At 46.7% G+C, this 22238-nt stretch overlaps 1 protein-coding gene across 5 annotated transcripts in view; it reads right to left on the bottom strand.

The window, feature by feature from the left end:
* Nucleotides 1-11692: 11692 nt before the first annotated feature.
* LOC138741411 (tetraspanin-18-like) overlaps nt 11693-22238 on the bottom strand; it is a 74351-nt gene continuing 63805 nt past the window's right edge. For all 5 annotated transcript variants that reach the window (XM_069895462.1, XM_069895473.1, XM_069895492.1 and 2 more), the window contains 2 exons: nt 15827-15910; nt 11693-12087 (listed from right to left, as the gene is read on the bottom strand). In XM_069895462.1, the coding sequence (XP_069751563.1) occupies nt 12043-12087; nt 15827-15910 (129 nt within the window). In that variant the 3' untranslated portion in view covers nt 11693-12042. The remainder of the gene's footprint in view (nt 12088-15826; nt 15911-22238) is intronic.

Here is a 22238-nt window from a genome sequence, read left to right as displayed (position 1 = left end):
CCTAGGTCACTGGACCCTCTGCTGCAAGAAGGATGTCGTAAAGTTCGTGAGGAAGTCACAGGGACTCGAGGGCTTGGATTGTGAGGGGAGGCTGAGGCTTTTCTTCCTGGAGCATAGGGAGTGAATGGGGGACCTCTAAGACTGTGAGGAGCCTGGATAAGGTGAAGAGCAACAGTCTTTTCCGCAGGGGAGGGGAGTCTAAAACCAGAGGGTGTGAATTGTCAAATGACCACGAATAACCTGATGGTGACAGAGATGGGTCAAAGTCGATGAACATTTCCAGCTCAGGGTAAGAGTGGGACAGCAGCCATGGAGCCAGTCAGGTTTGGGCTGTTAAATCAGCGCTCAACATACTAGGCAGTATTGTGGAACCCAGACGAGCAACAGAGTATATAGATATGTTTTTGGGAGATAAATTGGGAAAGGTTTTTTAGAGTAGGTCACATACAAAGACTTTAAAACAGATCTTATTTGAAATACTGGAGCTCTGCTAATGCTAGACATATCGGCCCCACAGCCTTTGCAAGAGCTTTAGAGAGTGCCCAAGAGACTTCACTAATAGATTATCGTTTACAAAAAGGTAACAGATGAAAGAGCTTGTCGGAACCACCTTCTGTCTGGAAGGGAACTTGCTGTTCGAAGAGTATCATGTGGTTTTGCAAGTAGAGAGAGTCAAACAGGCTTTCTCTCAGAGAGAGACACACACACACACACACACACTCACTCACTCACTCACTCACTCACTCACTCACTCACTCACTCACTCACTCACTCACTCACTCACTCACTCACTCACTCACTCACTCACACACACACACACACACAAAGAGATCAGTTCTACAGTGTTACAGCCAGTAACAGCAGCTGGAACTGGAACTGGACAAGCTGGCAAGTTTGTGGAAAGCCCTATTTGGAAGATGGGTTGTGAGTTCTTAATATGGTCAAAGCCCTTGTGGTTCATGCAAGAAGAGAGGACTGGCTGTCTAATGCTTCACTTGAAATCAGAGAAACAAGAAGGAATTCTGTGGTGACCTGTAAGAAAGAGGTCATCATCTAGAGAACCCTGATGGGGCAAGGTTCGTCAGCAAGACACTAAAGTGACTGATGGAAGTACATCAGTTGTGGATGTCCTGGAACAACAAATATCTCTATGAAAACCAACAAGATGTTGTATATTTGGATTTCCAGAAAGCGTTTGATAAGGTGCCGCACAAGAGACTTATCAGGAAGTTACAGGAAAGTGGAGTCCAGGGAAGTATATTGGCCTGGATTGAAAATTGGTTGTCTGACAGGAGGCAGAGAGTCGGGATAAATGGGAGTTTTTCAGGTTGGCAGAGAGTGGTAAGTGGGGTGCCACAGGGGTCAGTGTTAGGCCCACAAGTGTTCATCATTTACATTGATGACTTGGAGGAGGGGACAAAATGTGGTGTAGCCAAGTTTGCGGATGACACCAAATTGAGTGGAAGAGCAAATTGTAATGAGGATGTGGAGAGTGCAGAGGGATATAGTTAAGCTGGATGAGTAGGCAAAGGTCTGGCAGATGGAGTACAGTGTTAGTAAGTGTGACGTTATCCACTTTGGCAAGAAAAATAAAAGCTGAATATTATTTAAAGGGTGAAAAACTACAGCATGCTGTTGTGCAGAGGGACTTGGGAGTGCTTGTGCATGATGCAGCAGGTTATTAAGAAGGCAAATGGAATGTTGGCCTTCATTGCTAGAGGAATTGAATTCAGGAGTAGGGAGGTACTGTTGCAACTGTATAAGGTACTGGTGAGACCGCACCTGGAGTACTGTGTCCAGTTCTGGTCTCCATATTTGAGGAAGGATATACTGGCTTTGGAGATGGTCCAGAGGAGGTTTACTAGGTTGATCCCTGGGATGAAGGGGTTGACTTATGATGAAAGATTAAATCGTCTAGGATTGTATTCGCTCGAGTTCAGAAGAATGAGAGGAGATCTTATAGAAACATATAGGATTATGAAGGGTATGGATAGGATAGATGTAGGAAGGTTTTTTGAGCTGGCTGGGGAAACTAAAATGAGAGGACACAGTCTCAAGATTAGGGGGAGTAGATTTAGGACAGAGATGAGGAAAAATAGTTTTTCCCAGAGAGTAGTGAATGTTTGGAATTCTCTCACCAGGGAAGTGGTTGAGGCTGCTTCATTAAACGTATTTAAAATTTGGTTAGATAAATTTTTACATGATAGAGGAATTAGGGGATATGGGGAGAAGGCAGGTAGGTGGCGTTAGGTCATAAATTAGATCAGTCATGATCGTATTGAATGGCAGAGCAGGCTCGATGGGCTATTTTTGGCCTACTCCTGTTCCTACTTCCTATGTTCCTATGTTCCTAAGAACCTTCCTGAGTGGTAACCACTTACCTTTCAAGCACCAAAGCCTGGTGAACTTTATAAATGTTAAATTCTGTGCACAGTATAAGAATTGCCTGCAACCAGTGAACTTGGAAGAATGAGAAATGAGATTGGACTGTGAACCAAAGAACTTTTCTGAACTTACATACACATTACATACACGTGCATTTAGAAGTAGGTTAAGTTAGGTTAGTTAAGTCAATAGTGATAAGTTAAAATTTGATTCTGTTTTCATGTTTAAAGATAATTAAAAGTAACTTGTTTAAGTAACCATTTGTCTTAGTGAATATCGCTGCTGGGTTTTGGGGTCCTCTGGGCTTGTAACACTGGGCAGTGTTGTGGAACAGAGAGATCCCCGGGTGCAGGCGCATAAATCTACATACACTGGAGTTTAGAAGAATGAAGGGTGATCTTCCAGAGATATCTATGGCTCTGATGGGGTCAGGACAGGGCAGAAGGTGAGACAGGGCGGGTGGCACAGTTAGCATAGCAGTCCAGTGACCCAGATTCAAACACGGCGCTGTCTGTAAGCAGTTTGTATGTTCTCTCCATATCTGCATAGATGAGGGAATTGAGAGCTGCAGAGAACCAGGCTTGGGGGAGATCATATTGAATGATGAGGCAGGTTTCAGGAGCCGTAGAGTTCTCTTGCCCCCATAATCTTGGCTTTTAAGATCTAACATTCCAGTTCTGGCCAGTTTACTTCTGAATAAAGTTTTAATTGCAAACATTTCACAAGGCAATCAGACAAGGACAACACTAAGAGCAGGTGAACACTTCCACTTTGAAATACATGTTGTCGGCACAGGATCGAGTCCATTGGCATGGACCACAGCTTCTGACTGTGACAACTTTCACTCCATATATTGAGATATGTCTCATATATATATATATATATATATATATATATATAAATAAAACACAGCTCCAGACTCAGAGATTACAGACACATTACAATACAATAAACAACTCAGCAATTGTCACAGATGAGACTGTGCTCAACAAAACCTCACAGCTCCCCAGAATTTCTAGTGTATGTGTGTGAGTGTGAGAGAGTGTGTGTGTTTGTGTGTTAGAGTGTGAGTGTGTGTGAGAGAGAGTATGTGGGTGTGTGTGAGTTTGTGTGTCAGTGTGTGTGTGAGAGTGTGTTTGTGTGTGAGAGAGTGTGTGTGTTAGAGTGTGAGTGTGTGAGAGAGTATGTGTGTATGTGGGTGTGTGTGAGAGAGTGTTTGTGTGTGTGTGAATGTTTGTGTGTGAATGTTTGTGTGTGAGAGAGTGTGTGTGTGTGTGTGTGTGTGAGAGAGAGTGTGTGTGTATGTGTGTGTGTGTGTGTGTGTGAGAGAGAGTGTGTGTGTGTGTGTGTGTGTGTGTGTGTGTGTGAGAGAGACCCTACAACACTTATTTCTCATTCTGTACCCATGACACTCCCTCTGAATGTTCTGCCCTCTACTCTCCCCACACAAATCCCAGCCTCACCATCAAACCGCTGACAAAGGGTGGTGCTGTTGTTGTCTGGTGCACTGACCTCTATCTTGCCCAGGCCACAGACCTCCTCTTATCCCCACCAAAGAAATTCAAGCCAGCTTCGCACATACCATCTCTAAATTCATCACTTCTGGCTACCTCCCTCCCAAGCCATCCAACCTCATTGCTTCTCATTCCTGCACTGCCTGGTTCAACTTCCTACCCAAGGTACACAAACCCAATTAAGCAGGTTGACCCATTGTTTCTGCCTGCTCCTGCCCCACCCAATTAGTATCGACTCTATTTTTCTCCCCTCATCCATTCATCCCTACCTACATCTGTGATACCTCGCATGCCCTCCATCTCTTCATTAATTTTTGAGGGTGGGTGCTCCTCTGCATCTGGTCTTCCCATTGTGGCCTCCTCTTCATCAGAGAGACTGGGCATAGACTGGGAGATCGCATCGCTGAGCACCTTCACTCTGTCACCATTTCCCAATGGCCAACCATTTCAATCCTGTGCCCGACTCCTGCATTGACCCACGTCCATGGCCTTCTGAACCATCCACACCCATAAACAAGGAGGAGGAGCAGCTCCTTAAATTCTGTCCAGGCCCTCTCCAACTGGATGGCATTGACATCAAGTTCTCCGGTTTCTGCTGGAGCACTCCGATTCTCCCTCTCTTTCTCCTCCCTCTGTCTCCTTTCCCCCAGCTCTCCACTCCATTATGTCACCAATCACAGAGCCACCCCCCTCCCCCGTTTGCTGCTGTGCCCTCCCTGACTATTCACCTAATACCTCCTGTCTGTGGGACCTTGCTCCTCCCCACACTTCCAATTCCCCCCCCCCACCACCACTTTATTCAGGCGCCTGCCTACATTTTGTTCATACAATGATGAAGGGCTCATGCCCAAAACGTCGGTTCTGTATCTTTATCTTTGCTCTGTAAAGGACACTGTTTGAGTTTCTCCAGCATTTTATGTTTTTACTTCAATCCCGGGGTCTGCAAATTTTCATGTTTTATATCAGCTATTATACTTGGTCTTCCAGTCCCCCCACTTCACAGCCACCTGCAGTCCCCTCACCCACACACAGCCCCCCTCACCCAGCTACAGCCCCTCATCCACCTACATTTTGCCCTCACCTACCTACAACACCCCCACCCACCCACAGCCCCCTCACCCACACACAGCCCCCCTCATCCATCTACAGCCCGCCGCACCCACCTACAGAACCCTAACCAACCTACAGCTCCCCTCACCCTACAACCCCCTGCACCCACCTAGACTCCTCATACACCCACAGCTCCTCTCATCCACCCACAGCCCCCTCATCCACCCACATTCCCCCTCACCCACCTGAAGCCCCCCGCATGCACCTACAAATCCCCCACCCACCCACAGCCCCCTCACCCACTACAGACCTCACCCACGCACAGCCCCCTCATCCATCTACATTCCCCCCTCACCTTCCTACAATCCCCATCCACCTACAGCCCCCTCACCCACTCACAGCTCCCCTCACCCACCTATTGCCACCTCACCCACCTACAGCTCTCCTTAGCTACTTACAACCCTCCCACCCACCTATAGCCCACCCTCACCCATCTACAACCCTCTCACTCACCTAGAGCCCACTCTCACCCACCTACAACCCCCTCACTCACCTACAGCCCACCTTCAGCCACCTATAACCCCCTCACTCACCTACAGCCCCCTAGCCCTAACCCACAACCCCTCTCACCCACCTAGAAACCATCTCACCCACCCACAGCCCCCTCACCCATCTACAGCCCACCTAACCCTAACCCACAACCCCCTCACCTACCAACAACCTACCTCACCCACCGAGACCACACCCACCTACAGCCCCCTCACCCACCTACAGCCCCCCTCACCCACCTACAGCCCTCTCACCCACCTATTGCCATCTCACCCACCTACAATTCCCCTCAGCTACCTACAACCCTCCCGCCCACCTATAGCCCACCCTCACCCACCTACAACCCCCTCACTCACCTACAGCCCACTCTCACCCACCTACAACCCCCTCACTCACCTACAGCCCACTCTCACCCACCTACAACCCCCTCACTCACCTACAGCCCCCAGCCCACCTAACCCTAACCCACATCCCTCACCTACCTACAACCCCCTCACCCTCCTAGAGACCACCTCACCCACCCACAGCCACTCGCCCACCTACAGCCCACCCAACCCTAACCCACAACCCCCTCACCTACCTACAACCCCCTTGCCCACCTACAGCCCCTCACCCACCCTCAGCCCCCTCACCCACCTACAGCCTCCCTCACCCACCTACAGCCTCCCTCACCCACCTACAGCCCACCTTCACCCACTTATAACCCCCTCACTCACCTACTACTCACCTAACCCTAATCCACAACCCACCTCACCCACCTAAGGCTCCCTCACCCACCTAAAGCTCTCTCACACCTAGAGAACCCCTCTCACCCACACACTCCCACCTTCAACATTCAATCCTAATTCACCCACCCCAACCACCACCCCCATCCAAACCTCCACACCCCACCCCTACCTAAACCCCACCCTAGCCTACAGCACCCAACCCTCAAATCCCCACCCCCCATCCCAGCCTACAGAACTGAACTCTCACCCCCATATATCCACCTCATGTCTCACAGGAAGCATTGGCTGATTGGAAGTTAATGTCAATGCCGTCTGGTTGGGGAGTCCCCCAGATGGAATATTCCGCTGGCCCATATACCTCATTGCCCAATGGTATGAAACACAAATTCTCCTAATTCAGGCCACCCACTTACCTCAAGGTCCTTCCCCTCTCCTACCTGTTCATCTAGGTAGGCCTTCCTGTTTTTCACCTGCCAATAACTCACACCTGCTACTCTAGAGTTCTTCTCCCCCAGCCTACCTTCCCTATCTGCCCATCATCCCTCCATACCATCGACTATGCGCGCGTGTGTGTGTGTGTGTGTGTGTGTGTTTGTGTGTGTATGTGTATATATGTGTGTGTGTGTGTGTGTGTGTGTGTTTGTGTGTGTGGTTGAGTGAGCCATGTGTGTGTGTGTGTGTGTGTGTGTGTGTGTGTGTGTGTGTGTGTGTGTGTGTGTGTGTGCACGCGCTTGAGTGAGTCATGTGTGTGTTAGATTCTTGAAGGAGTTGAGGGGAAGATGGGGTGAAAAACAGGGGAAAATTGATAGTGGACTGGGATTACATTGGGAGCTGGCAGAGATTCGGTGGACTGAAATGCCTCCGTTGCCTTACAGAATGATAGTGGCATTGTTGCATCAGGCCAGTGATTTCCTCAATCACATCTCACGTGGAAGTGTGACCTTCATTGTCGCCTCAGGTGTAGATCTCCCCCAGGCATCATTTCAGTGCCACTGTGGTACCCAGAGCTCAGTTTGGGAGTCTCCCACAGTCAATCGGATGCTGATGGAAGTACGGACTGGTACACATCTGCAAGCTGGTCCCATAGGATTTGTCCATGGCTGTCCATTGACCTGTTTTCTCTTCAATCCCAGTAATCCCCAGGATTAGCACACTGCCAACACCAAAGTGATGGGCAAATGCAGTCCATATGGCCCTGGATTGTGAGGGAGACAAGATCAATGACAAATGCTGGTCTCCTGGCTTGAGAGAACATGCCTCTATAAAATCTCCGGTCCTTTGCAGCAGCCTCCGATGCCATCATGAGATGCAAGCTCTTGTCTCATGGGCCCAGTTGCCTTGTAATCCATGAAGAGTACCTACCCCTTCCACTTCCTAATCCTTATGGCCAGCTAACCCTAGCCCCATCCCTCTCTGCAAACTGATGCAACAGGAGCATCTTTCGAGATCACCAAGCACTTGTAGAACTAATGGCAATGTCAGGACAAATCAACGTACTGCTGGAGGCAATGGTGAGTGCACCTGCTGGAATTCGGAGCAATACACAGCGCCTCCTATTCCACTGGCCCATATACTTCAATGCCCATTGGTATGAAACGCGAATTCCCCTAATTCAGGTCACCCACTTACCCTGAGGTCCTTCCCCACTCCTACCTGTTCATCTAGGTAGGCCTTCCTGTTGTTCACCTACCAATCACTCACACCTGCTACTCTAGAGTTCTTCTCCGCCCCCCGGCCTATCCTCCCCATCTGCCCATCATCGCTCCACACCATGGACCACTCATCACCTTCCAGCCTCTATAGCTACCTTACACCCTTCCCCTTCCCCCAACCTGGCTCCATCTAATGCTTTTTCCTTATCTGTTTCCACCTGTCACTCACAGCCTCTACCTGCAATATATGGGAATGATTTGGATGTAAGTGGAGTCACATGGTGTGGAAACAGGCCCTTCAGCACAGCAACTATGCTGACCAAAATATTCCACTTGCACCAGTCCCACTTGCCTGCATTTGGCCCATATTCCTCTAAACCTATCCTAACCATGTATTTGTCCAATTTTTTTCTTAAACATTGCAAAAGGCATAATCAATAAGTTTGCAGATTGGAGAATTTGTGGTGGATAGTTTTAGGTTGTGGATAGTTCTAGGTTGTGGATATCGATGTGTTGGAGAAGTAAGTGGGCTGAGAAATGGATGGAGTTCAATCCAGATAAATGTGCAATGGACAATTTTGCACAAACTAATAATGAGGGTCAGATATACAATGAAAGCTGGGGTTGTGATGAATGGAGGGGCCTGGGATTGCAAGTCCAGAAACCCCAGAAGGTGGCAGCACAGGTAGATAATGTTGTCAAGAAGACTTGTGGGATTCTGGGTTTCATTTTTCAGAGTAATGAATAGAATAGAAGGGAGGTTATACTCCAACTTTAAATCTTGGGTCAGACCTCAGATGGAGTACTGTGTGCAGTTCTGGTCATCACACTGTCGGAAGGATGGTGCAGAGGAGTTTCAACAGGATATGGCCTGGGACAGAACGTTTCAGTTCCGAGGAGAAACTGGAGAGGTGAGGTCCATTCTCAGTGGAGGTTATGAGGGGACCTGATTGAAGGGCACAAATAGGGTAGACTGCAGAAAAAGAACCTAAGGAGTAAGCAATGTAGTGGTTACAAAGTGTTTTATGCTCGTCACTTGTCTTTTGTGGGGTTTTTTTGTTTAATATATTTCTATACTGTCTCCTAGCAACATCTTTGCTCCAGGGTTATAACCAGTTTTCTCTGCTTGCTTGTTAGATAAGGGTTTTAGGTTTGATTCTGCAAAATGGATGGTAAGAGAATCTTCCGACATTTTCTATTGACCCTTAACAACTTATAACAATGTTTAACAACCTTTAATGAACGTTGTGATAATCTTTGGGAACTTATCGTAGTGAAAATTTACCAATGTATTATAACAATATTTATGACCTACATCAATCATTGATATTTGTGTGTTTGAATAAAACTTTGGAAAACCCAATTTAACTTTAGTATGTACTAACTGAACAAGTCATAGACAACAACATCCTCTTAACATCCAAACGACTATAATGGAAAGTAGTCGATACAGGCAGAACAAGAGGACATAGGTTCAGGGTAAGGGGGAAGAGATTTAATAAGGTTACCCCAGAGAATGGTGAGTACCTGAAATGTTCTCCTCATAAGAGTGGTGTAAATGGAGTCACTGTTAGCATCTGAGAAGACTCCAGGTGAGAACTTGAATCACGTGGGGAATGAAAGGTAGGCGGGAAATGGGATTAGTGTGGCTGAGTGTCCATTGGTTGGCATGGACATATATAGGACCAAAATATGACCAAAATAGTGGAAATGGTGAATAGCTCATGGCAATTAACATCACACTGTGCCAATTTGGCTGATATGTGATTGGCAGTCAGATTAGTCTCTGACTGGCTCTGAATCTTTAGAGACCACCAAGCAAGAATGGCCCCCTCCCCCATGGATCTTACAGCCCAGGGAGTTTGTTGTCGCACTGGTTATAGGTTTGCAGATCATGACAGGATCATTGTTTGGCACAGACGAGATAGGCCAATGTTTCTGTGCTGCATTGTTCTATGGTTTCAGTTTCCAAAGACTAACGAGAGGTTGCAGCCTCCAGGAAGCAGCAGACCGGCACAGGGTACCAGAAATGGGGAGAACACCCTTGGTTGAGAAGAATGGCGGGGGAACCAGCGAGCGGCTCAGTGGCTGAGGGACCCATGTCGGCTGCGGGTGACTTGAGGTCGGGAAACCCGCACAGGCAGTGGCCTGCTGGACGCTGGTTCATGTGTCAGAACAGGAATTCGAGAGGATACCAAGGGCAAGAAGGGCTCCTGAAGGGCCTCGGGCGCTGAGGGCTTTCTGATCACGTCGGAGGTTCAGATCTGGAGCTCGGGTGGCCAATGGATCGAACAGGAGTCTGTGCGGCTGCAGAGGTTGCAGGAGGCGAATCCACGGATACTCGGTGACTCTGACGGGACTCTCTTTTGTTTCTCTCGTACTGTAAGGGGCGCCAGGCAATACTCATGGCCATGGCAGGTTTCTGTCTGCCTTATGGCTCAAAAGATAAAGTATATCATGTATTTTACATTTTTAATGCATCATGTGAACCAGGTATCAGAAATGGAATTCAAGAGCTGCTGAAGGCAAGAAAGGCTACCAAAGGGCTTTGGGCATTGAAGGTTTCCTGACTGTGTTGGGCAATGACAATAAAAGTAACCTTGAAGAGAAAAGGGAGAGATTTTCCAGATAACATTATCTGCTGATAAGACTGACCATATGTGATAGTACAGACCTATCACCAGTGTATATAGTTACAGTATCTAGAGTGTAATGACTGTGCTTACAGCGATTGGCTGAGAGCTTAGCCACCCCTACTATCTGGGCCTTAAAGGGTTGTGTCCCTAGCCAGGTCGGATCATTCCGGACTGGTCGGCCACCTGTGAAGAGCTCCTGTCTTTTGCTAATAAAAGCCTTGGTTTGGATCAACAAGTCTTTGGTTCTTTCGACAAGCTCGACAACCATATACTGCCTGCCCTCTTGATCTGTCCCCCAGACCAAACACTCTAACCCCCCGTTTTGGCCCATAGACCAAGTTCCACCAGGTGGATGACAGATCTCCATATCTGCCCCTGACCACGGATCCCTGTTTCTTCCTCAGATCAAGGAGTCCTGTTCAGTTAGTCAGACAATAGATCCTCTGTCTTCCTGTCTTCCTCTCAACTTCGCCAGACCAAGGCCACGCAGTCTGCTCCCACAGAGCAGGGGACCCCGCCTTCTCCACTCTCGAAAACATCCAATTACCCCCCCCCCCCCCACCATCTCCTCCTTCCCATTCCATTAGATCTTCTTCAGTCTGTTCTGCCGGCAGTGACAGTGGCCTGCATGCTCCTGACGGACCCACAAGCCCTGACAGAGGGCTCCCTCGTACAACAGGAACACACTGCAAGTACCTTGTGTCATCAGCTTGCCAAACCCCACCCCGTCCAATCTCTACTCCGATGAAACCGTTTGCTCATCATCCACCCAACCAAATGGGAATCTGTTTAATCCCTCACCCCTGGCCCTAAATGCCCTCCCACCTCGAGACTCTGCTCCACCTCCCAGACCAAGAGGAGACACATTCGTCTCATTATCACCAGTAAAATAATGCTGCCTTTGCTAACTGATCCCATTCTGTAACCCACCTCTCTGTGTTTTTAACTGCTGTACTAAGTACGGACCAGCTGGATCTCAGTACATGAGACCTTGGGGTAACTGTCTCTCCTTGGTGTGGTCATGGGGTAGTGTTGCAGTTTCTCCCTCTCTTCTGAAGATGTTCCAGCAGACCCCATCTGTGCAAACATCACTTCACATCGATGCGTCAAATGATAAATTATTCACATAATTACAAAAAAGCCACAAAATTATAAAGCAAATCACAGAAATTCAAGAATTGATACTGTGAGAAGGATTAGATATGTACATTAAGCCAGATTCAATATTGTGAGTGCATTAGGCCACCTACACATCTCTGCTCAATGAACACCCCCCCCCCCCCATACTCTTTCTCAGTGGTCCCATCAGGAAAAGCTGCCCACTGCCTCCTGTGAACTTGCCAGTCCAGCCTTTGCTGACAAGTAATGATCTCACAATTAGGTGGTTGAAGTGCCTGTTCCGTTGAAGTGTGACATCCCAGGGATCCAGTCCCTGAGATGGGAGCAAGCTGGTGTCTGTATCCATCAATGTCAAACGCATAACATACTCCAGGGTCTCACTCAGCACAGCTGGGCCAGGTAAACTCATCTATGCCCGTTGGAACAACCAGATTGCAAAGATCATCACACATATCTGAAAACAGAGGAAACAGATGATTTTTCTTTATTTTCGAGACACAACGTGATAACAGGCCCTTCCAACCCACAAGCCTACACTACACAAATATACCCATGTAACTAATTAACCTGCTCACCCTGTATGTCTTTGGAACATGGAAGGACACCGGAGCAGTCAGATAAAAACCTCACATGAGTCAAGGGGAGAACATACAAACGACGGCAGATTTGAACCCAGGTTGCTGGCACAGTAGAGTCAGCGTTGACTTTCTGCTTAGGTCTCCTGAGAGTCATCAGATTTTAACAACAAGCAAACAGGCTCTTCAGCCTCACATGTTGGTGTTAGCCCCATCCAGCAGTCCTTTGTGTCTCCAAAGCAAATAGGATGTTCTTCTTTAGGGGTAGATCTTAAATGTTACATTTAATTTATACAGAGTGTAACTGGAGTTGATTAGACTGCTGGTCTCCTTATTTAAGAAAGGATCTTGGTAATTCACTAGATTGATAGCAGGAAAAGGTGATAGTGTTATGGGGAATAGTTGGACAGGATGGAATTGTACCCTTTGGAATTTAGAAGCCTAAAAGTGGCACCACTGTTTAAAAACCAGGGATCACCTTTAGTAATTGCTATGAGGTGCAATCTCAGAGTGCAGAAGTCATTTGAACTCATGAAAAGGTGGTGGAAGCAGAATCTTTTTAAATATTTATATGGTAGAGGGTCAGCAGGTAGGTGAAAGGTGACTACATGCAGAAGTAAATGTGGAATTGACGATACAGTGAGATTCCCCATTGAAACAGAAGTCAACAAGGATTATACAGGATGTATGGGAATGTGTCTGTAAAGGGCGAATTATACAGGATATACAGTAGTGTATCTGTACAGGGCGGATTATACAAGATATATAGGTGTGTGTGTGTACAGGGTGGATTATACAGGATATACGGGTGTGTGTTTGTACAGGTGAATTATACAGGATGCATGGGAGTATGTCTGTACAGGGTGGATTATACAGGATATATGGGAGTGTGTTTGTACAGGTGGATTATACAGGATTAATGGGAGTGTGTCTGTGCAGGGTGAATTATACAGGATAGATGGGAATGTGTCTGTATAGGGTGGATTATACAGGATAGATGGGAATGTGTCTGTATGTGAGTGTGGGATGATCACAGCTCAATATTGCTCAGGCTGAGGAGGATTATAGTCGAATATAGGAAGCCAGAATATGAGGAGTGTGACAATTGGTCACAGATGATGGTTTGGACCAATGCTTGTGGGTTTCTAGGGTCCTCAGCATAACATGAGTGGTGTTAGTACCGAAGTAAGAGATGGGTCACAACAAACTCAGCCTTCATGGAGGGAAAGGGAATGTCGACGGTTCAGGTAGTGATGGGGGATGGGGGGAGTGAAGTGTTCCTTGCCTCTGGACATTTTAATTGGCTGAGCTACAATTTCTTTGCATATATACAAAATTATGATGGGTATAGATGGAATAAACGCAAGTAGTTTGGGTTGGACAAGAACTGGAGGAGATGGGTTAAAGGTGAAAGATACATTGAATGTAAGAGGAATCTTAAGAGAGGAATTAGGAAAGCTAAAAGAAGGTACGAGAAAACTATGGCAAGCAGGGTGAAAACTAATCCAAAAGAGTTCTACAAATATGTTAATGGTAAGAGGAAAGCTAGAGACAAAATTGGTCCCTTAGAGAATCAGAGCGGAAAACTGTGTGTGGAGCCTAGAGAAATGGGGGAGGTATTGAACAGTTTCTTTTCTTTGGTATTCACTAAGGAGAAGGATATTGGGAGATGTGAGATAAAAAAAGCAAATTGGGTAAATATGGGGAATATAGAGATTACAAAAGGTGTAGTTTTAAGGCTTTTGAAGAATATAAAGGTGGATAAGTCTCCGGGACCAGACGGGATCTTCCCCAGGACATTGAGAGAAGTGAAGAAGGAAATAGCAGAGGCTCTGGCGGTAATTTTCCAAATGTCATTAGATATGGGGATAGTGCCGGAGGATTGGCACATTGCGCATGTGGTTCCGTTATTTAAAAAGGGTTCAAGGAGGAAGCCTGGCAACTATCGGCCTGTAAGTTTGACGTCTGTGGTAGGTAAATTAATGGAGAAAATTCTTAGAGATAGTACTTATAAACATCTGGATAGACAGGGTCTGATCAGGAGCACTCAACATGGATTTGTGGGAGGAAGGTCATGTTTGACCAATCTGATTAAATTTTTTGAAGAGGTGACTAGGAATGTGGATGAGGGTAGCGCAGTGGATGTTGTCTATATGGACTTCAGTAAGGCCTTCGATAAGGTACCACATGGAAGGTTAGTTAGGAAGGTGCAGTCTTTAGGTATAAATTTTAAGATAATCAAATGGATTGAACATTGGCTGAAAGGGAGAGGCCAGAGAGTGGTAGTGGATAATTGTCTATCAGGTTGGAGGCCGGTGACCAGTGGTGTGCCTCAAGGATCTGTATTGGGCCCATTGTTGTTCGTTATATACATTAATGATCTAGATGATGGGGTGGTGAATTTGATTAGTAAATATGCAGACGATACTAAGATAGGTGGAATAGTGGATAATGAAGAAGGTTTTCAAGGATTGCAGAGGGATTTGGGCTGCTTAGAAAAGTGGGCTGAAAAATGGCAGATGGAATTTAATGCTGATAAGTGTGAGGTGCTTCATTTTGGTAAGAAGAATCAGATTAGGACATACGTGGTAAATGGGAGAGCATTGAGGAATACAGAAGAGCAGAAAGATTTAGGAGTAACGGTACATCGTTCCCTGAAGGTAGAAACTCACGTGAATAGGGTGGTGAAGAAGGCTTTTAGTATGCTGGCCTTTATCAATCATTGCATGGAATATAGGAGTTGGGAGGTGATGTTGAGATTGTATAAGACGTTGGTGCGGCCTAATTTGGAGTTCTGTGTGCAGTTCTGGTCGCCTAATTATAGGAAGGATATAAACAGAGTGGAGAGAGTGCAGAGAAGGTTTACCAGAATGTTACCTGGGTTTAAGCATCTAGAGTATAGGGAGAGATTGGACAGATTAGGTCTTTATTCTTTGGAGCGTAGAAGGTTGAGAGGGGATTTGATAGAAGTATTTAAGATTATGAAAGGGATAGACAGAGTGGATGTGGATAGACTATTTCCGTTAAGAGGAGGAAAGATTAAAACAAAAGGACATGAGTTAAGAATTAAGGGGCAGAGGTTTAGAGGTAACATGAGGGGGAACTTCTTTACTCAGAGAGTGGTAGCCGTGTGGAATGATCTTCCGGGAGAAATAGTGGCGGCGGAGTCAATTGTATTATTTAAGAAAAGGTTGGACAGGTATATGGATGAGAAGAAGATGGAGGGTTATGGGCATTGTGCAGGGAGGTGGGACTAGAAAGGGGTGTTTGGTTCGGTGCGGACTAGAAGGGCCTAATGGCCTGTTTCCGTGCTGTAATTGTTATGTTATGTTATGTGATGTTTACAGGGAACATTAGGGGAACCATGCAGAGGGAGTTGGGAGTGTGGAATGAGCTGCCAGCTGAAGTGGTGAATATGGGCTCAATTTTAACAGTTAAGAGGAATTTGGACAGGTGTATGGATGGGAGAGGTATGGAGGGAATATGGCTCGGGCGCAGGTCAGCAGGACAAGGCACAGTAATAGTTTGGCATGGAGGGTGGCGGTAGAACAAAATGGTCAGTTCCTCCAGATATTTGGGTCCATTTCATGCATCAACAGGTGTGCTGACAAGGATTACCTCAATTATTAAGATCCAGATTGACAGTCCTCCTGTCAGGTAAAGTATCAGCTCAAATCTGGGCCCAAGGAGATCAAAGCAGCCCTGAGGGAAAGAAAGGAGTGTTTAGACTTTAATGGTGCCATATGGGGAACACACTGCATTTCAGACTTGTTCCTACCGTTATTGTATACCTCGGTGCAGAATAAACATTCTCCTTGGTAGGAGGGTGCTGGGGTGGATTTATCACAGGAAATAACCCAGCAAGTTTTGGACACACTCCCCCTCAAGCCAACTGAATAGTGCCAAGTCTCTTCCCACAACACTGGTATCCCTCTGTCACTCTGCTTTTTAACTGCCGTACTGTGTACGGATTGAATAGCTGGGCTGCTCACAAAACAAAGATTCCCTCTGCATCTCAGTGCCCGTGTCAATAATCTTGGACTTGAAAAGCTTACTGAATGAGGCTGCCACCCCTCCTTCCAGTATAAATGTGATCCTGGAACTGGATGTAGTTCAGACCAGCCCTATACAATGCACAGGCATTTTGATGAACTTCCACTCTTTTGAATAAAAGGTGCTGCCATGGTTCCTTCCATACCTCCTTGGTCACAGAGTACACAGCATCGCCCTTGTATGTGCCACCTACCGCCAGCTCCTGCTAAACCTTCCCTATTCTCGCACCTGTCCAAACGCCTTTTAAATGTTGTAACAGCCTGCCCCTCCCACTTGCCCTAACAGCTCATTCGGCGTCCACTACCCTCTCTCCATAGAGTCTCTTCTTGTCTTTATTCCTCTCACCTTAACCCTATGCCCTCTGGTTTTATATCCCTCTTCCTTGGGACCACTGGGCATTGGGCTGAGCTTGCCATAGTAAGTAGTTGTGCAATTTGAGTATTTTTGTTCATGCCCTTCTCAGGGCCCATTTTTCACCCAACTACATTGCTGCCTGCCTCGCTCTTACCCTGAGCTGGGAACCTTCATTCACTTTGACCCCAGTATGACCCTTCCCTTCTCTCTGTCACCATCAGGCATCAACAATTGTCACAGAGCATTTCTAAGTCAAAGCAGAGGACAACCACATGGCTGGTGAGTAGCTCAGAAATCTCCTCAATGTGATTCACCAAGAATGAGACCAGGAATACAATATTTAGAAAAAATATATAAATTCAAATTTATTGTCATTTGAGAAAGTTTTTTTTTGACCAAACCTGCTTGTCAACCCCTCAAGGATACAGCAGCAAAAAAACACAGTACATGGGGAACCGTTACCAAGCGAGAGCCAGTTAAAACAGAGCAAAGGCATCAGGATCTTATTCAAGTGAGAAGCAAGTCCAATAACAGTGGGTGCCAATCATGAAAGAAGATTTAAAAAGAGCATTGTTTGTCACAAGATCACAAGTAAAAAGAACAGAAGTAGGCCATTCGGCCCATCGAGTCTTCTCTGCAAATCCAACCTGAACTAAACTGTTTTCACATCTAGTTCCAAGTTCTGGCCTTTTCCCCATATCCTTTGATACCTGACTAATAGATCCCTACCAATTTCCTTCTTCAACTCCCCAAATGATCTGGCCTCCACAGCTGTAGATGACAACAAATTCCACAAATCCACAACCTTTTGGCTAAAGAAATTTCTCCTCATCTCTGTTTTAAATGGGCACCTTCTAATTCTACGACTATGCTCTCTTGTCCTCGATTCACTCACCAAGGGAAACATCAGATTCACATCTACTCTGCCCAATCCTTTCAGCATTCAAAATGTTTCTATGAGATTCTCTCCCATTCTTTTCTACTCCAATGAATAGAGTCCAGGAGCTACTAAATGCTCCTCATATGTTCGCCCTCGCTTTCCAGAATCATCCTGGTAAATCTTCTCTGGACTCTCTCCATCAGTATTACATCCCTTCTAAAATTTCACATAGTTACTCCAAATGAGGTCTCACCAGTGCCCCATAGAATCTCATCAACACCTCTTTACTCTTATACACTATTCCCCTTGAAATTCATTTTCTTCACTGCTGATCCAACCTGGTGGTTAATCTTTAGGATATCTGGCACAAGGACCCCCAAGACCCTTTGCACTTCCGAATTTTGAATTTTCTCCCCATACAAATAATAACCTGCCTGTTTATTTCCTCTTCCACAATGTCCAACCATACATTTCTCAACATTGTACCTCACCTGCCATTTCTTTGCCCACTCTCCTAAACTGTCCAAGTCCTTTCGGTTTCTTCAACACTTCCAACTCCACCACCTACCTTGGAGTCACCTGCTAACTTCTCCACAACTCCATAATCTAAATCATCGATATACATTGTAAAAAGAAACGGCCCCAACACCGACCCCTGTGGAACACCACGAGTAACCAGCCACCCACCTTTATTCCCTTTATTCCCAGCCTTTGGTTTCTGCCTATCAGCCAATGCTCCACCCAATCTAATATCTTTCCTGTAATTCCATGGGCTTTCGTCTTATTAAACAGCCTCTTATGCGGCACCTTATCAAAGGCCTTTTGAAAATCCAAATCCACAACCTCTCCCTTGTCCACCCTTTTTGAGATTTCCTCAAAAAATTCCAATAGGTTGGTCAGGCAGGATCTTCCCTTCATGAACCCATGCTGACTTGGACCTATCATGTCATGCACCTTGAGGTATTTCATAACCTCGTCCTCGAGGATCAACTCCAATAACTTTCCAACTACCAAAGTCAGACTAATAGGCCTGTAATTTCCTTTTTTCTGCCTCCCTCCTTACTTAAACAGCAGAACTACATTTGCAACCTTCCAATCCATGGGATCCATGTCAGAGTCTATTGATTCCTGGAAAATAATTTCCAATGCCTCCACAATCTCCAAGGCCACCTCCTTCAGAACCCATAGATAAATCCCGGAGACTTAACCTATCTTTAGTCCATTCATCTTACGAAGTGATATCTCTCCAGTAATCCTGATTGTACTAATTCCCTGAGACCTCTGACTATCAGGTGTATTGCTGTTGTCTTCCTCAAGGACGCAAAATACTGATTTAGTTCCTCTGCCATCTCTTTGTTACTCATTATAATTTCTCCAGCATCATTTTTAATTGACCCTAATATCTACCCGTGACTTTTACTCTTTATATTTTTTTTTCTTTGGCTTGGCTTCGCGGACGAAGATTTATGGAGGGGGTAAAAAGTCCACGTCAGCTGTAGGCTCGTTTGTGGCTGACCAGTCCGATGCGGGACAGGCAGACACGATTGCAGCGGTTGCAAGGGAAAATTGGTTGGTTGGGGTTGGGTGTTGGGTTTTTCCTCCTTTGCCTTTTGTCAGTGAGGTGGGCTCTGCGGTCTTCTTCAAAGGAGGCTGCTGCCCGCCAAACTGTGAGGCGCCAAGATGCACGGTTTGAGGCGTTATCAGCCCACTGGCGGTGGTCAATGTGGCAGGCACCAAGAGATTTCTTTAGGCAGTCCTTGTACCTTTTCTTTGGTGCACCTCTGTCACGGTGGCCAGTGGAGAGCTCGCCATATAATACGATCTTGGGAAGGCGATGGTCCTCCATTCTGGAGACGTGACCCATCCAGCGCAGCTGGATCTTCAGCAGCGTGGACTCGATGCTGTCGACCTCTGCCATCTCGAGTACCTCGACGTTAGGGGTGTGAGCGCTCCAATGGATGTTGAGGATGGAGCGGAGACAACGCTGGTGGAAGCGTTCTAGGAGCCGTAGGTGGTGCCGGTAGAGGACCCATGATTCGGAGCCGAACAGGAGTGTGGGTATGACAACGGCTCTGTATACGCTTATCTTTGTGAGGTTTTTCAGTTGGTTGTTTTTCCAGACTCTTTTGTGTAGTCTTCCAAAGGCGCTATTTGCCTTGGCGAGTCTGTTGTCTATCTCATTGTCGATCCTTGCATCTGATGAAATGGTGCAGCCGAGATAGGTAAACTGGTTGACCGTTTTGAGTTTTGTGTGCCCGATGGAGATGTGGGGGGGCTGGTAGTCATGGTGGGGAGCTGGCTGATGGAGGACCTCAGTTTTCTTCAGGCTGACTTCCAGGCCAAACATTTTGGCAGTTTCCGCAAAGCAGGACGTCAAGCGCTGAAGAGCTGGCTCTGAATGGGCAACTAAAGCGGCATCATCTGCAAAGAGTAGTTCACGGACAAGTTTCTCTTGTGTCTTGGTGTGAGCTTGCAGGCGCCTCAGATTGAAGAGACTGCCATCCGTGCGGTACCGGATGTAAACAGCGTCTTCATTGTTGGGGTCTTTTCCTCCTTATATATTTTTTAAAAAAACTCAGTATCCTTTTGTATGTTATTTGCTAACTTCCTTTCATAATTCATTTTTTATTTCCTAAGTTTTTCTTTCTGTAAGTTTTTATAAATTTCCCAGTTCTCTGTTTTTCCACTAATTTTTCCTTCCCTTTTGCTGTTATTTTAGCCTTAACTTCTCTTGTAGCCACATTTGTGCCATTTTTCCATTCATAATTTTCTTTTTGGAATATATCTATTCTGCACTTTCTTTATTTCTTGTAGAAATATCATCCAATTCTGCTCTGCCATCCCCCACCCAGCTTACTTTTCCAGTCAACTTGGGCCAGTTCCTCTCTCGAACCCTGTAATTCCCTTTGTTCCACTGAACACACCTGATATCAGCATTTCCTTTACAATTTTGAAACTGAACTTGATCATGTTATGATCACAACTGGCCAAGGGTTCCATTACCTTTAATTCCCTAATCACCTCAGGTTCATTACTCATCACCCCATTCAAAATCTCTGATCCCCTTATTAACAAGCTGCTCCAAAAAGCAGGGGGGGGGGGGGTTGTTGTGAGACCAGTGGGCCCATTCTATTCATATTATTTCCAATTTACTCCCTCCCCAGTATATCTGGGATCCACTTTTTCAGGAACTCCACCTTGTCTCTCTCCTCCTTACCTTCCTTCACCCCCACAATTTTAACCGTATTCCTCCTGATGATGTTTTCTAAGGTATCTATCTTCTTCCACATCCTTATCCTATTCCTTTCCCTATGCCTCCATTTCATTTTCCCTCTTATCCAATCTCTCTTCCACTCTCAATTCTCTCATCTGTTTCAGATACCCGTTCTGTGATTGCCACCTGCCCTGCCTCCAGTGTCTTCAAAGTTCTTTTTATTTGGCCAGTGGTCTCCAGTATCTCTCTGGCAAAGGGCATCAGGCCTTCCGCCCCCTTTATCTGTCTTTCACTTTCCTGTAATGTCCTTCATTTACTCCCTTGTTCTTCCTCTTCCTCTTCTTCCGCTTTCTGGGCCATCCTGCCACCCTATTTTCCTGCCAAATCCCCTCTGGCTGCATTGTTGCTGGAATCCTCCAGGTCCAACACCTTGAACGCCCTGCAACACCTTGGACCAGACCTCTTCGCACCCGCCGGTTGGAGTGACCTTACCAGATAAGTCCTTGTCTTCAACTTTCTCTTTCACCTCGTGGGGTCTTTCTCTCAGATTGGCACCCCCCGACCTCAGGTCCCTGACTCTCCCGCTCCCGACAGGGATCCCATCATTACCCACATCACCATCTGCTTCTCCTTGGTTTGGATCCCCCATCTCGGGTCCCCAAACCGTCCATGCCCACAGCTCTCCCATCACCGCCCGCATCATGTCAGCTCCTCCTCGGTTCGGTTTCCCTGACCTCTCCTGCACACAACAGTACTCTCAACGCCGCCCACGTCACCGTTGATTTGGCCTCAGCTGTGCCCCTGTGACCTCAGGCCTCTGCCTCTCCCATGCTCGACACTGCTCTTGTCACCGCCCACATCGCTGTCAGCTCCTCCTCGGTTCGGTTCCCCTGATCTTGGGTCCCCACCCACATTACCATCAACCCCGCCTTGACTTGGCCCCCATGATCTCATTCTCGCCACTTCAGTCGCATCCTTCCCCCGGGCCCCTCAAGATCCAACCTCATCCTCCATCGTTCCAAGGAAAAAAGGCTAAGTATAGTCAAGATCTGGTCACCCCAGGACCTGGTGGGGTAGTGAAACCAAGTAGGTGTGGATGATAGGAATAGAGAGAGGGCGAGTGGATTATCGGAAGGTGGAAAATTCAGTATTCATGTCCCTGGGCTGTAGATTACCCATCTTGGGAATGGTGATGGGCAAAGATAGACAGGCCAGTGTGGGAATAAGGGAGCAAGGTAAAGTGGAAGGAATTAGAATCTCAAGAGGACTTTGTAGATGCCAGGCAAGTATTTGGCAAAGTGGTCAGACCGTTACTGCTTGGTCTAGCCAGTGTGGAGGAGGCCTCACCGGGAGCAGTGAATGCCATAAGTTGGAAGAAAGGGTTGTCTAGCTGCCTGGAAGGTGGAAAGGGTGGGGGTTGTAGGAATAGGTGATGCATCCCTGCGGTTTGCATGGGGATGGGGAGGAATGGGCGGGGAGCAAAGGCGACGAGAATTCATTGACCTGAAAGACTCTTTCTCCATAGATGT

The sequence above is a fragment of the Narcine bancroftii genome, chromosome 1 (genome assembly GCF_036971445.1).
Source record: "Narcine bancroftii isolate sNarBan1 chromosome 1, sNarBan1.hap1, whole genome shotgun sequence".
Classification (NCBI taxonomy): Eukaryota; Metazoa; Chordata; class Chondrichthyes; order Torpediniformes; family Narcinidae; genus Narcine; species Narcine bancroftii.
This window is presented reverse-complemented; position numbering and strand designations above follow the sequence as displayed.